The following is a 16,047-nucleotide window of genomic DNA, read 5'->3' on the forward strand; positions in this document are numbered from 1 at the left end:
ACAGAAAATACAGTTATTGACAGTTATTCTGATAATCAGTTATTTGTTTGGGTCATTTATCAAGCAAAAAAGCCAAACCTTCACTAGTCAAAGGATTTGGTGCTTTTCCTCTTTGAGACTGTGATGCTGGATGAGCAAAACAATTGCTTTGTCGGGGACTGGACAAATTGGGAAACTGAGATGGGATTTTCTCTAATTTATGGATTAAAAGATTGATTGATTAATTGCAAATATAATTACAGATTAAAACATTAGAATGAAAATAATCCTTGGTTTCCTACTTTTAATTTGTCGTTTTTGTTTAGTTTGCATCACCGAAAAACAGACACTGTCTTTTCATATCCTCTATTTCCATCTTTTTTAAGCATTCTCAACCGCAATTCATTGTTTTACCAGGTGACAAGTTTTTTCAGTCAGCTGTTGGAAGTCTCTGCTATAAGCTCTTGTATTCAAATCTAGTAATAATTTCAATACATCAGTCATGGCTACAGAAAGACACAACAGCTCCAAACCAAACCAAGCTGAACTCCTGTACATGTTGTGGTTTCACAGCACAGAGGATGTTCTGTTTATTCTGCTGTGATGTTGGAGGTAGAAGATATTTTAGTTCAATTTTATTGCTTTAGAGGTCGTATTGGATCATAGAAGACTGTTGTATCTTGAGTGCAATAAAAAATGTGCAATAACAAATCATCTCTTTCTCCTGTTATTTTCTGTAGGTAGCAGTGATAGTGGATGGAGGTGGAGCTGCAGGCATTAAGTGTAGCTGAATGATTAGAGAGGACATTTAGTCCTTGACTGCCATCTAATGGAGTAAGATAGGAAAAACACATTTTTAATAGCATTTTTCCTACCCTGCCTTTCCTGCAGCACATCATACACTGTAATACACTAACATTTGTAGCTTGAAAGTGTAATTTGTGAGCAAAATTGTATCAAGGAAAAAATGCAGGTGAATTCAACATTTCTGATCTTTTCCAAAACTTAAACTAAACTATTGACGAATGCTGTTGTCCAATCTTCATTAAGGAAAAAAAGATAAATCAAACATCAGCAAATTATAGTGCTTAGTATTTTATTTCCTGAAGACAAATTTCTTACAATAAAACATTCCATCACAATCCAAATGAAAGTCCACCCTAAGAGAGTTCACCTACTGTGTAAACCTATGATCTCGGTTTAAACATATTTTGTTTTGAACAATTCTCTTCCAAAACTAGAAAACCATAATATGGTATTAAAAAATAATCGTATATAATTAAAATTAGGTAAAAGGTAAATTTTTTTTATGACTTTCCAATAAGCACAGCCTAGCCAAGTTGGATATTTGGTCCATCATTATTAAAGCAGTGTTCAAGGTGCAGCTCCAGAATTTGCCTCTTAATCACAATGCTTCTTGTTTCAAGGTTTGGAAGAGAGCAGCTCGGTTGATCACAGGATTAACTAGAAAGCAACTTCCACTTAAGCCCCAAAATGTCCCACACATCAGGTACGCAAACATCGATGAATACAAAAACAACCAGCAAAATATTCTAGTAGCCACTGTCTCTATATAACAGTAAGTGATGAGAAAATAAACCCAAGTTATACTCGTGTAATGCTTTAGTAATTGTTAGTTGGCTATTGAAACGACATGATAGCATGGTTAATTTATATTACACCACTTCCCAACACCTTTGCCGACCTAACGCTGAGACAACTATGTAGCATATGAGAGTGCAGACATTTACCGAGCATGCACTTGTTTAACTGTAGAATATGCAGTTATTGAAGCAGACACTGCACCTGTCATTACTATTTATCCCTCTGCCTTTGTCCCATCTATCTACAGCATGTTTCAACCCATTAAATACTGTTTCTGTTTGAGGTAAAGTAACTGCTTTAGCAGTTCAGCCAGACTTTTGTCTTTTAGCCTTGCCACAGAAGGAAACCATTGCATAATAAAACTATGAAAGCAGTGAGAAAAACAGCTGTCTCTCAATAGGACTATACATATACACATTTTTCTACAATATGGAGCCATCCATAATTGCTGCCACTGTCACCTATCTGTAAAAGCATTTTCTGAGAAATAAAATTTACAGTCTCACACATCATCTGCCGACAGAACCTAAACAAGCTCTGCTATGAGTCCCTGTGATTCCAGCATCCTACAGGAGCTCTTATATTGCTTTTACATTGTCAGCGAGTGACCATCTGCAAGGTCGCATAGTCCTCAATTACATTAAAATAATCTAGTGGTGTCGAAACATCAACAGATATTGGATATTGCATGATCAGCAAACTGCTAGAACACAGCAGTGAAGGCTTTTATCCCTATACCTGGCTGTAATGCAAGCAGATTTCATTTTTGATTTGACTGAAATCATCATCATAACATTGTCACATCTGTCTAAGAAAGGGCGAGGCGTGCAGATCAAAGACAAGTACCAGCATCAAGTCTGCTTTGTCTCTCTGCAGTCATCAGGACCAGAGTTTTTTCAGAAATGCCCCCAAAGCCTGAATGAAACATGCACGTCAGTATGTCCTTGTGCATCCTCTTGAGCTCTGTGCAGCTCAATGAGCCACTCAGCACACAAGAGTCAACAACCAGACTCAAGTCTAACCTGCCATCCCTGAAGTCCCTCAGGCTTTGGAGCCACTAGGTTTCTAATCATAGTTCCTGTTTCTGTGTGTGTTGGTGTTTGGCCAGTGGCAGTGGATGAGATGGAAAATCGTTTACAGTCTCAGCAGATCCCTTTCACTCTACCAAGTTAATCACCAAATATCAGCAATGCCATAAAAGAACATGGTTGTGGATTTTTCCATTAAGATGAGATGGGCACTAATAAAAATACCATTACATGACCATTCTTCTTCCAATTTTTACATACTTAACACTATTATATACCATAGAAATATATAAATACTATAAAATGTCTCTTTTTTACGATAAGCAAGCATTGGCATGCTACTTGATTCCAACAAGCTCCATTTCTGTTCTAGTTATAAAATCAGTACACTGCAGGATAGAGACAAGGGTTTAGCAACTTTGTGTAGGTCTATGTGTAAAAAGGCTGAACAGGAAGTCATAATTTGGCTATTTATGCTGTGTATGTTGTTGAAATTCAGTACCGCTCAAATCAGCTAAGTGGCAAACAGGTGAAAATAAAAATCTATGGGTCTGAATCTGAGCTTAGAACTGTGTAACAGTCATATCTGAAGCTAAATGAGGCCAGTCTGGTAAGATATACTTCCCTTTTCACAATTAATTGTCCGTTCTGAACACACTCCCACTGAGGTCAGCTTGTCAGGGGAGATTATCATCTGTCTTGAAGGGGAAACCATACTGCTGCGGGACGGTTGAGTGCTGAGTGTGTGCAGGCAGGAGTGGCCATCACGATGGTGGGGCGTTCTGGTTCTGGTATATGGAAGCTTTGTCTTTCAACAGGTCCAGACATAGATGACAGCTCCAGCTCCCTGAGTGGCAAAATAACAGAGAGGAACCATTAGTGTCAGAGATGTTTGAAGCTGTTGTTAACATCAACTTTGGCTACATTTTATCATGTATGTCCATGAGCCTAAAGTAGGCGACGCAGTCCACTAACTGCTTTATGGATGAAAGCCATCCTAACAGTAAGGCTCAATATTGAACATTAATACTTTTTTGGAACTAAATGAGATGTGTCTGTAGCACTCACTGCCAAAAAGCTGTCGAGCAGCAAAGTAAAAGCAAAAAACTCAAACCAGTTTCATAATCTTGTTTATTTATTCATTGATCAAATAGTACCTGATTTAAATAAACACTGACACTTTTAGTGTGTTTGTTTCTGTTGATTTGACATTTGAGAACTATTTTCATCTTTTGTTAAATGAAAATAAGGATTTTATAGAAAATATTTCTCATTAAGTGATCCAAAAAAAAATAGTGACTTGTGACCCTTCCAAAAAGAAGCTAATACATTTTCAGAAGCTATTAAAGATGTAGAGTCAGTCACTGCGATACCTTCAGTGCTTTTAAGCAACACAAGCAGACAAATTTCAGTGTTGTCTGACTCGAGGCTTTCAGCGTCTGATAAATGTACAAGCTTGGCTTACTAGGGTCAAGATTACAAGTCTTCTTTTTCCTCTGCTCAGCCTTGAAAAAGACAAAAATATGTGGGATATTTTTGGCTTTTCAAACTGCACAGTCCTAGTTCTACATTGCTGTCACAAACATTTTCTCTACAGAGCACTTTACTGAGTTTTTACTTTAGTTTTAACCCTTCACCTGAGTTCAAGCACATGCATTCATTATTTTCTACTTAGTGGAACACTGTTACTTACCCTCTGGAGGTTCAGACATGGGAGGGTTGAGACAATACATGTGATAGCCTCTATCACAGTCATCACAGAACAGAAGCTGATCCTGGAAGGAATGAGACGACAAATACACTTCAGCCCTCTGCCCAAACAACCTAGATCCTACTTAATCCGGTGGTTAGCATATAACATGTGAATGTAGGTAAACTCACATCATTCTCTGACGTGCCACACATGTTGCAGCACTTGCACTCTATGCACTGCCAGCGGTATGTCTTCACAGCGGCCATCATTACAGGAGTGAACTGCAGGCAAGATGGATGGCCTGCGGCGGAAATAGTTTTATCACTTTATTATTCCCGTTCTCACTGCTGCATAAATAAAAAGTTTTGCCGCTTTTGCTACTCTATATCAGCGTCCATATATCAACAACACACCTGAGCGTCCACAGTCGGAGCAGGACACCAGCTCCTCTGACTGACCAGTCTTGTGATTGGTTTTGGAGTCTCCCAGACAGAAATCACAGTAATTATTAGGCAACGCAAGACCATCTGGGCCTTTCTTGGGAGCTGAGAAGCAGAATGAAAACACCCAGAGAGCATCAGTGCAGTTACTCAAAAGTCAAACAAGGCACCATACATGACCGTCCAGTTGTATAGTGACTTCAGCAACTTAAAACTGAAATCTCTGTGTCAACCTCGAGTGCTTGTCACTTACTTTTAGGCTCCTCGGGCAGCGGCAAGGTCGGCTCACTGATCTCCATCTCTTCTTTCTCCTCACCCTCCTCTTCTGCCAGGTGGGAGTGGGCGTAGTGGTAGCTCAGGCCGGGACGGTTCTTGTAGCGCTTCCCACAGACTGCCACCAACACCAGAAACACAACATGTATGAAAACAACGAAAGCATGAGTAACATCCATGCTATACAAAGTCAGTGGTGAAAGGAAGGTGACTAATGGAAAAGCATGACTAGTTCTTTATGGTGCTAGTTCTGACCAAAATACACTATTAGTGCTGCTCAAAGTAACAGAAACACTTGCTATGATTGTGTCTTTTTTATTATCCAGATTGTTGTCTTTTATGATGATACAGGGACTTGCTGCAATAACCAAAGCCCTACAGTTTCCTACTTAAAACATAGCTGTATATACTGTACAGGAGCAGGGTCTATTGAAACATTTAACACCTGTAGTTACAGTCTAATTATCAGTAAATAATGTATGTATGTATTTTTTGGTGGCAGCAGCACCTACTAAGATTACCTTAAAATCTAAAACAGTATATCTCCGCAGACTCTGAAGACCCTATAGACGTACAAAAATATGATCTGTGCTATCTATTCCATTCTTTGATGTGGTGAAGTGCAGACGTGTGACACAAAGAGGAAATTGCTTAAACCTAACATGTCCCTGTGGTCTCCCGCTTTTTGTTTAATATCGAGATCAGTATAACGACATGATATGTTGGCATATACTGACATCAGAGGTAAAGATGAAGAAGTTTGGGAATATGAAGGACATGCTTTGAGGCAATGTCTTGAGACATGCGTCATTACATCCTCTGTGGTAGACATGTATTTAAGGACAGCAAGATAACATCTCAGCCACTCATACCAACACACATACTGCAGTTAGGAAATGAGACACTGAGTGACTGCAGATACCTTCAATTTAAGACAAGTGGCTGACATGCGGTACCTCACCATTATTTGACTAACTACTTAGAAATGTACTCGTTTTATCTCATGGTTTCAAACACCATCACTCTAAAAATTACATTTGACTGTATATGACCTCTGTAGATCACTAATGTTTGCAACAATAGCTCTGGATATTAATGTTTCTGATCTGAATTTATATTCATTAACCAGAGGGGTAAGAGAAGCCAGTGGGATTGTGTAAGGAGGATTTACTGACTTTAGGGAGGACAAAGATGCCACTGTGTGCAGTCGTTGTCACAGGGGGTGTGTGAGGTTTGTCATAAGATAACACCCAAAGACAAAGTACTTCTTCTTTCACTTCCATAATTTCTCTCATTTTCATTTCCTCAAAGGCTAGTGTCATGTTTCTTCCAACGATCATCTATAGGAATGACTATTCTATGGCACGGTTTTCTCCAGAGCATCTTGGCAAAGTTGCAGAGGACACAGCTAGTCACATGCTGTGTGCTTGTGTACAGTTGCAGAGAGATGTGAAAAATACGCCCCAAAAGTCAAACACGCATCAAACTGACTCAAAACCAAAAGCAGAGGCAGCAGTTCACTCAAAAACATGAAACATGGAATGAGACTTTACAGGGTGCAGAAATGGTGAAAAGGAAAAAAAAAATTGTAATGCAGTCAAATTGCACACATTAAGTAGCAAGACAAAAGACAAAGCACAGAGAGAAAAAAAAAAAAAAAAAACAGCAGCAGGATCCAGCTTCTAATTTATCTAAATCTGTGGGCCGTTCAGGGCCAAATTGAGGGGAAAAAATTACTTTTGTGGGCCACAGCTTATCTTTTGTAGGCTGTGACAGCTCATATCTTTGGCAGATTACAGACTACAGTTTAATTAGGGTGTATAATAACACAGTCTTGACCTTTTCTGAATCTGGTTAATTACATTTAAGTAAATGGTGTAGAACAAAAACATTTACCCCTATGTACTGATCTACAGAAACAGCAAATCTACTTGATGACAGACAAATAAAAACAGGCACTGAAGACAAAAGACAAGGCAGACTGGAGTAAAAAGGAATGAGAGAAATATACCTCTTTCAGAAGGTTTTGAAATATGCTTTTGTTTGATAGTGTCTGAAAGAGAGAAGAGAAGGAGAAGAGAGAGCACAGACAGAGACTCAGAGAAATAGGCTCATAGACCGACAGAGGATCAGTCAGTGCTGCCCTACTGACAACTGCAGCTGAAAGTGAAAATGCTTCACAAAAGAGAAAAAAAACACATCAAGCAGTACAGATAAGTAGTTTGACAAAACCAAAGAAGTGGAAGAAAAACCCCCCATGGAAAGATTTGAAATGCAAGTATAAGAAATGTTTGATATCAAAATGACAAACATAAAATACAGCTAAGCCTGGACTAGCTTTATAGACAATCAGATACAGGAAGTCTAAAGAAAGAGCAGAAAGAAAATGAAATAGAGAGAACATTAAGAGAAAGGGGTGAGGATGTAAAGGAAGATGATAAAGAATGCGGACTAGGGCAAAGTCTTGCTTGATTAGATTACAAACATTACAGCTACTAGCATCTGCAGTGACCCTCTACTCCGACCTGAGTTCACATGCTCTGCTCTCCCCCATCAGGACTCACTGTCACAGGCGTATGGCTTGTCTCTGTCCTCCAATGCTGCTGTATCCAGCTTCTTCCTGCTACTGCCCACTCCTCGACCCTGAGGACAGAAGTATTATCAAAATCAACAGAGGAGCTGCATTTTTTAATGAATCGTAATTCTTATTTGAATGATCCAACATTGATTTTTAAAATCGCAAGATTTATCTTTGCATTTGTGCCTAGTTTGGATGCATGATATGTAAAATGTCTACTTTGTGGAAATTGAGATATTACAATGTGCACAAAAAGGTTATTTGAAGTTAAAAAGTAATGTAGATGATAACTGCAATATGAGTTGTCTTGAGTTGCGACAGTGTAGTAAAGTGAATAATTACAGTACGGCTATGAGATGTGAGGCCCTGCGAGTCAAGTGAACAGTGTATGAATTCTACTTTATTCAGTCTGTCCCTGCCAGGTAGCCAACAATAGCTAGCCAGCTGTCTGCAGATATTAGGCCGATGTCTTGTAAACACAGTTGTGCATAGCTGCATGGGATAGAATTTATGCTTTTAAAATATACATGATGAAGACACCCTTGCAAGTGGTGCAAGTTTTTCATTATTCTTGCTAAAATGTTTTGCACATGCAGGCCAACATTATACAGTCACGTTTTAGTCATGCTGCATTTGCCAAGGAAAATACATCTTTGTTAACAATTATTAGTGGGAAATTTGTCTACAATTTAGTCTCATTTTATGTTCTATTAACAGTGTTGCTCACTTGTTGAATGTTACCAAGATAAATTCTGAGAAAAGCTTAATGCAACATCAGTATTTACCTAATGTAATTGAATCAGACTGGACTTTGTGAATTGAAATCAAATTGGGAGATCAGTGCCGATATCCAGCCCTAGTCAATAGACAGGCTGGGACACACACAGAGTCAGCATAGACTTAAGAGAAGGCGTATTTATGTCTGAGGCAGTTATTTACCTTTCCTTTCCCTTTGCCTCTTCTTTTAGGTGTGTCTTCCTCATAGTCTTCATCATCTAGGTCATCTAGGAAGTCATCTGGCTCAAGGATTCTCTATGTTGAGGCAATGAGAAAACCAGGCAAATTATTGGAAAGTAAGATTTTCTGGAATCCAAACATGTCTTATGGCTTATGCTGAAAACAAGAACCTTTCGAATCCGAGCTGCAGGGTTCAGGCCTCCAGTGTAGTCACTCATGTTTGAATCTTCTTCAGACCCTCGGAGCTCTGTGGTTGTCCGTTTGTCCAAAGACTCTCCCTTCAGCAGGGCCTCCAGGCTGCTGCCATCTGACGACAACAGAGCATCCTTCTTCACTCCTAAATCTAGCTCTATGAATAAAACACAAAGATGCGAGCACAAAAACAAAACACACATTAATATACTCTGATGCAAAAAACATGTAGTGCTGCTTCTCATGTGACTGACTCATTCAGTATATTTATATATATAATAATATTTATATTAATAAATTATTTTTCTATCCCATAAAACATACATGTTATGTTTTAAACCTTGCAGTTTCTCTTAAATGTCTCAAAAGCATACCCTGTAATAGCTTTTTCTTAAAGGTTGACATGGTAAAACGGAGATCGAGCTGAGCTGAGATGAATGCTGTGGTGATACCTGACTTGACAGGAGGGAAGATAAGCCGGGGGTCCTCTGGAGGATGAGACCGCCGTTTCTTCCTCCACCTCCTAGAAGGGTAGGTGTAGAGCTGCCCTGGAGCCATGCCTGAGGGACATTAGAACAGAACTTGTCAAGTTTTTCACAAATTGACAGAAAAAACATTTGTTCTTCAGTTTTCTTAAAACAGCATTTGCCTTTTTTGACTTGTTAGGGGGCACAGCTGGTTTAAAACTTGATTAGATTATGTTACAACTCTTCTTACAACTCTTCTGGAGACTAATAATGATCTCATGTAAACTTAATGTTCAGGTCTAAGCCTTAGATTTTCCACTGAACATGTTTTGTGTTTCACCTGGTCCCCTGTGTCTCTTTTCCATCCAAATGTAGCAGTTGCTTTGAGCCACACCAGTCTGAGAGTCGAGGAACGGCATTCGGACACTCCTCTCAGCACAGAGCCTGGCATTGTAGTTGTGACATTGCTCCATGGCATCTCTGTAGTACTGCTCTCCCAGCCTGACAGAACAAAACCACAGTCAGATGCTGGTTATTAGGTCTATAATGGTTGAAAGACAAAAATCAGCATGTGTGGATTCTCCAAAAACAGTGCGGTCCTACTTCAAACTTCTGAACCTCTCTGTCAGTGTGTTGTCTTTCTCTGTTTTGCTGCCACCTTAGAAACATTAGTGATTGCCTCTGTACTTCAGAACTAAAATCATTTGAGAGAGTGACACAGCAGGTGCTCTTTTGTTGGTACATCAACAACAAAAAGCTTGGTAGTCAGCACAGCACGATGTGTTCTGTGTTTCCATCATAAATATACTCAAATAGACACAGCTTTTCGCTTATTCCCTCTCAGGATAGCTAAAAGCTTCATTACCCCCAAGTGTGACAACCACAATCATGGAAAAGACCCCTTTATGCTTCTTCAAATTCCTGAATGTGTTGTCATCCAACAGCTGCAACTACTGAGGCTGTCAGGGTGCCCTGCAGCAAGGCACTTTAATGTGCAACTACAGTAATATTAGTTGCAGTGGAGCAGATGAACCTTAATGAGAGCAAAGTGGGTTTACTACAGCAAAAAAAGTATTCAGACCCCTTCCATTTTTTCACATTTTGTTAAGTTGCAGCCTTACGCTAAAATAAAAAATAAAAACCTCAATCTACACTCAATACCCCATAATGGCAAAGTGAAAACAGAGTTTTAGAAGTTCTGGAGGTTTCTCCAATCTTGACACAGGATCTATGCCAAAGTGACCAACGGGTTCTTGGTCACCTCTCTTACCAAGGTCCTTCTCCCCGATTGCTGAGTTTGGCCGGGCAGTCATCTCTAGGAAGAGTCCTGGTTGTTTTAAACTTCTTCGATTAAAGAATCATGGAGACCACTGTGCTCATGGAAACCTTCAGTGCAGTAGAAAATTTTTTGTAGCCCTCCCCACATCTGTGCCTCAATGCAATCTTCTCTCTGAGCTGTGCAGGCAGTTCTTTTAACCTCATGGCTTGGTTTTTGCTCTGATATGCATTGTGAATTGTGAGACCTTATATAGAGAGATGTGTGCCTCTCCAAATCATGTACAATCGACTGAATTTACCCCAGGTTGACTCCAATCAAGGTATAGAAACATCTCAAAGATGAGCCAGAGAAATGGGAGGCAAATAAGCTAAATTTCAAGTGTCATAGTAAAGGGTCTGAATACTTATGTCAATGTGATATATCAGTTTTCCCTTGTTAATAAATTCACAAAAATTTCTAAATTTCTGTTTTTGCCAAGTCATTATGGGGCTTTGAGTGTAGATTGATGAGGGAAAATGTTATTTTAAATTATTTTAGCATAAGACTACAACATCACAAAACGTGAAAAAAACTGAAAGGGTCTGAACACTTTCTGAATACATTGCATGCAGTTGTATAAAGGTTTAAATCTAGTGTTCACAGACCTAAGACTTTAATGACCGATCTAATTACTCATTTCTTGTAAAGATGCAATAATTTTGTTTAATGTTGTAAATCTGTTTGTGTTGCCCATCTGCTATTTGGCCAAGACTAAACCGGAAACGGAAGGCGCTTTTCGTGAAAATCTGGTAGTGTTTCTAAATTAAACATCCATCATAACCAGCCAAAAATGTGAAAATTTGCCATGTATGTCTATAGTCCTCCTTTCAACGCCATAGTATGGTTTTATAGGGGAATATGTTTGAAGATACTGTGGTTTTAATTTCTTAGACAGAATTTAATAATGAGCTGACTCAAAGTCATTTGAATACTCAGTTGATAAGTTGACAAAGTTACGTTTGGCAGACACTTAGATAATTAGATATCAGGTAAGTTTCATGTTACCGTGGTTACTAAGGGCTTCGCCTGTTGTTCCTAAGAACGTTTAACAGCAACCAGCTGGACACCTACGCAAAAATAAAGACAACGGAAATAGAAGCACGTTCTGGTACACCCGTGAATGGGTCACTGAAAACTTTAACTTTTTCAGTTCTGAAGAGTTACTACACGCGAGTAGGAAATGTGATAGTACACAGTGGCAATAACCCCCGGGTCTTGAGATGAAAGGAATGGTCATCAAGGCCAGCTTTCATTCATTCTGAACTACTTGGCCAGTCACTCCAGCCTGCGCTAACAACGTTGGCCACAACTACACTGTCTTTAGCTTGTTAGCGTGCGAGCCACCTAGCCGCTGTATCTATTTAACTGATGTTAGGACCGCGCTAAATATTTGGTTCAAAAGACACAACAGGTGACCCTAATATGTCTATGAAAGCATTTAAGATCAAACCAACGCATGTTCTATCACACAGACTCGTTAGTCCTGTTTCAAAAACGTCAACTGCGTGTCTGCTAACTTACACTTGCATACCAGGATGTGAACAGCCACGACGGTTCCGACAGCTTTGGCTAACCTCACTAAGTCAGTGGAAATGTCGCTAAGCTAGCTAGCGACACGGTCGGTGACGGTAGGAGACAGACGTTACGATATGGTCGCGGCGTGTGTCAACTACCCGGGTGTAAGGTATGAAGAAAAGTCCAACACTTACAGTTTGACAACATTCTCAACAACAGCTGCCATCTTGCTTTAATACACGGGGTAAGTGGCCACTGTGAATGTGTGCCCTCTGTTAGGACTTGTAGGCAGATTGAGCAAGAACGGGGTGCTTAGGGCCCCCTACTGGTGGAGTTGTGCAATTGCCAGAGTTTGATTGCTGCAACTCTTGCTGGTTATAACAATTATTTCGATAGAAATGTTATCGTCAGCAGCTCATTTACATGTAGGATAGGTTATCCTTTAATATTACACCATTTAAAAACAATAATTTTATTTATTTATTAGCTTTATTCATATAGCACATTTCAAACACAAAAATTAGCTCAAAGTCCTGTAGTTACAGTAAATGATATCTGAATTCCATTTAACTGCCTCGGGTGCTGGCATTGTGCATGTCATTTCTTACTGGGACACTTGTGTAGGACAGAGGCATTATTAATATTATTAGTAACACCTTTGCTTTTATCACTATGTCATGTCAAAATGTCAGCTGTGAAAAATAAGTATTAGTAGTAGTAGTAGTAGTAGTAGTAGTAGTACATAAATTTTTGTGATATTACATAATTCTGGTATCTTATATCCTGGTGAACAAGACAGACAGGTAATTAAAACAATCCACCAGTGATCTCTGTAGCCCTTTACCTTTACCAAATTACAATCAATACAGGATGAGGCTGTCTGACACTGACATAGATTTTCTGTTCATCACTGGATATTAGTCTTTGTTGTTTTCATGAAAAACCACCAAATGCATTAGTTAACAGTTATTTCATTTAAAAAAAAAGTTTCATTATGAATGTAGACATTTGCTTTTACTGGTTTTATTTGTTATTTCTTGACTATTCTCGTCTCATCATCGCTTGGCTTTTAAATTTGAATGCATAGTAGCTCATTATTTAAACTATAAAGGCCAAGCTTCACATACTGTGTGCAGATGTTCTTTCAGTGCCCCTACATCACTTTTTCAATAAATACAGATAATTTTATCTTCCTGGCTCAGTTTTTGCTGAGGTAGAGCACCATCCTCATCCTCTCCCACTTTTCAGTATAGAGATTATAACCACTGTTTCTCTAAACAAGTCTCACTGAAGGTTGGCTCTGCTCTTTAGATGATGACATCCTTCCCAGCACCACTGATGCACCATAAACCTGCTGTATGTTAGTCATTGCTCAATCATCCTTGACCTCATTTGCTGCAGTTGCATCATTAATTCATTCTTAATGACAGCACTGCAGCAGCTATCTTTCCCACATCCTCTACACTCATACTGCAAGAACTATATTTCACATGTAGGCTACTGTAGTAATATGTTAACATACTCACACTTTATCTCCTGTCAAAAGTATTTTAGTTTTTTATTTTTACAGATCCATTCTGATCTCATCTTTCTGACATATAAAATGGTTCATGAATTCTCTTGCAACAACAGATGTACTGATGGGTGACAAAGTAGAGGAAAAAAAAACGGACATAAGTGTTTTATTATGGTCTTAAGACACCACCAGTCACCAGAACTGCATCAGTGCTCCTTGGCATAGATTAATCATGTCTTGGGGTATCTACCAGAGAAATTAAACAGAATTGTTCCAAAGCATAAGTACTCATTTGGTGTTTTGATGATTTCAGTTGGGTTAAAATTAGGTTTAAAAAACCCCTCATTAAGGGCTATTTGACCTTTATATCACCAGGGTTTTCTGGGTCTCAAGGCTTACAATTTTTAACAGAAAGCCTGCGTAACAAACTGTGGATGTGGTGTTTGAAAGAAGTGGCCATTTAGGAGGCGAGGGTGTAATGAAAGGTCCTTCTGAGTTGCATCATGGGAATATGTTGGATCCAACATTTTTACATATACATCATAACTTGCACTAAGATCTAAAAATCCGAATATCTTTGACCTCTGTTAGTCACCCTAACTTTATGGGAGCACAATACAAAATGTCTGAAATACCCCTTTAACCAGTCATAATCAGTATGACATGCCGCCCCAAAATGAGCCTTAATTTAGTATTTTGATGAAAAATGTTTCTGATAACAATGCACTTTACTTCAAATTATATTTTGACCATTTATAGTTGTGGTATATTGAGATAGTATAATATATTAATATTTAAAAAAAAAAAACAGTTGAGTCATGGATGAAAAGTGCATTTTACACGTTTGCCAACAAACCATAATTAAAACATCCAGCACCTAATAGAGGAAAGGCAATAGAGCAGTGGCTAACCTTTTTTCAACATAAAAAACCCAACATCATGAATTTGATTAAACCATGTTTTATTATTCCTAATATTAGATGTAGATACACAAGTCAACAAACATTATTTTCAATTTGTAATGAAAATGCTCCACAGCACACTGACATCGTGTGGAAGGGTCTGGTATTACAGACACGTACCTGAAAATGGACAGCAGTTATAATTTTTGCAATAAGTTGCATTAGTAACAGTAGTAGTAATAGTAACAACAGTAGCAATAATGATAATAATAGCAATTAATAATAGTAGTGGTATTAACAACTCTGAATTACAGAGGGAGGAACAGACATTCGTCAAAAGTAATGAGAAATGAAGGTAGTCGGACAGGCTTATCAAATGCTGCAAGACAGACCACTGGATGAAAAAATACAAGCTCCCACTAGACAGCAAAATATCCTGCCTTCTTCTAAAAAAGGAAGCTCAAATTGTCACCAGTCTGTTTTCACTCATATCTAATACTCAACAAGTAAAAGTTGTTTTTTTCTTCAGTAAGTACTCCATTGTTACAAGTACTCTCAAAACCAAAAACTCATCTCTTTGACATCAATAATACATACGTTCCAAGTTCTGGTCAAAGCTCACCAGTAGCACAATGTTATTTTAAAAGGATGCCATATGCAACATCGAATCACAGCCAGCTGAGGACATTTCCAAAAGACTGGATTGCCAGGGTCATTCTGCATTTAAAATACAGTACAGTATTAATGTGTGAGAGTGTGTGAAGGAGAGAGAGAGCTTGTGTACAGTATGTCAAGTATGAGAAATATTTTTGCTTCACATGACCAATTTGGCCAAACTAATTTGAATCATCACACATTCAAATGAGCTGATAAGAAAATACATTGTGTGACCTTTAAACTTGAACTCCCAAACATCAACTGGATGCTGTGCCTGATGTCCAGAGCAGAGAAAAGGTAGCAATAGTCACTAAAACAGCTCATCCACTGAGGAAGAATGACACCTCCAACCGAAATTGTGCACAATATACGCTGACTGCGTTGGCTCACTTATGTATGCAATGACCTCATTAACCTGGTCAGCCTTTAGTATGGCTACTTAAACTAGACTGAAACTAGGGGCTCTGTCACATATTTGGGATACAAAGTCCCACGAACAGAGACAAGGCAGGTTTGATAAAGTTTGGACTGTACTGTTAACTGAACCCAGTTCAATATTCTCAAAGCAGATCTTCAGATACTCCTCTCCTCTGATTTGGAGGGTATCTGATTTGAGCAATGGTTCCACATTCATTTGAGACTGGAAAATATGGCCAACCTGTTTAAACTGCAACCAAATGCAAGTTTACTTCCAGCTGTTTGTGTGATCACAGCAGTTTGGTGTTTCATTCCTGTGAACTAATCAGCCCTCCAAGGCATGGCACACACATCCAGGCAAGTACCAGCTGTAAAGAGTTGCTTTCAAGATGTAATGAATTACAAATAATTGATTACCTGCAACCTACTTATAAGATAATCCATAAAACCTCTTGAATTCAGATTTCTTGACCAGTAACTTCCTGTTGCATTTTGGCAGTTACAAAAGGC

The 16,047-nt window shown here is 38.7% G+C and overlaps 1 protein-coding gene across 3 annotated transcripts; it reads right to left on the bottom strand.

The window, feature by feature from the left end:
- Positions 1 to 1,058: 1,058 nt before the first annotated feature.
- LOC111234599 (zinc finger protein ubi-d4-like) lies at positions 1,059 to 12,324 on the bottom strand. Of its 3 annotated transcripts, none has more exons than XM_022762762.1 (12): positions 12,240 to 12,324; positions 9,553 to 9,713; positions 9,198 to 9,305; positions 8,724 to 8,902; positions 8,536 to 8,628; positions 7,583 to 7,661; positions 7,030 to 7,071; positions 4,999 to 5,136; positions 4,719 to 4,850; positions 4,494 to 4,606; positions 4,306 to 4,387; positions 1,059 to 3,459 (listed from the first exon to the last, which is right to left on the bottom strand). In XM_022762762.1, the coding sequence occupies exons 1-12, from the start codon at positions 12,269 to 12,271 to the stop codon at positions 3,377 to 3,379; spliced, it is 1,242 nt and encodes a 413-aa protein (XP_022618483.1). In that variant the 5' UTR covers positions 12,272 to 12,324; the 3' UTR covers positions 1,059 to 3,376. The 3 variants fall into 3 exon arrangements, with proteins under 3 accessions (XP_022618483.1, XP_022618484.1, XP_022618485.1); XM_022762763.1 differs by lacking the exon at positions 12,240 to 12,324 and adding an exon at positions 12,052 to 12,113; XM_022762764.1 differs by lacking the exon at positions 7,030 to 7,071.
- Between the last annotated feature and the right edge of the window lie 3,723 nt (positions 12,325 to 16,047).

Source organism: Seriola dumerili, unplaced genomic scaffold (assembly GCF_002260705.1).
Source record: "Seriola dumerili isolate Sdu_G_001 unplaced genomic scaffold, Sdu_1.0 BDQW01000449.1, whole genome shotgun sequence".
Taxonomy (NCBI): Eukaryota; Metazoa; Chordata; class Actinopteri; order Carangiformes; family Carangidae; genus Seriola; species Seriola dumerili.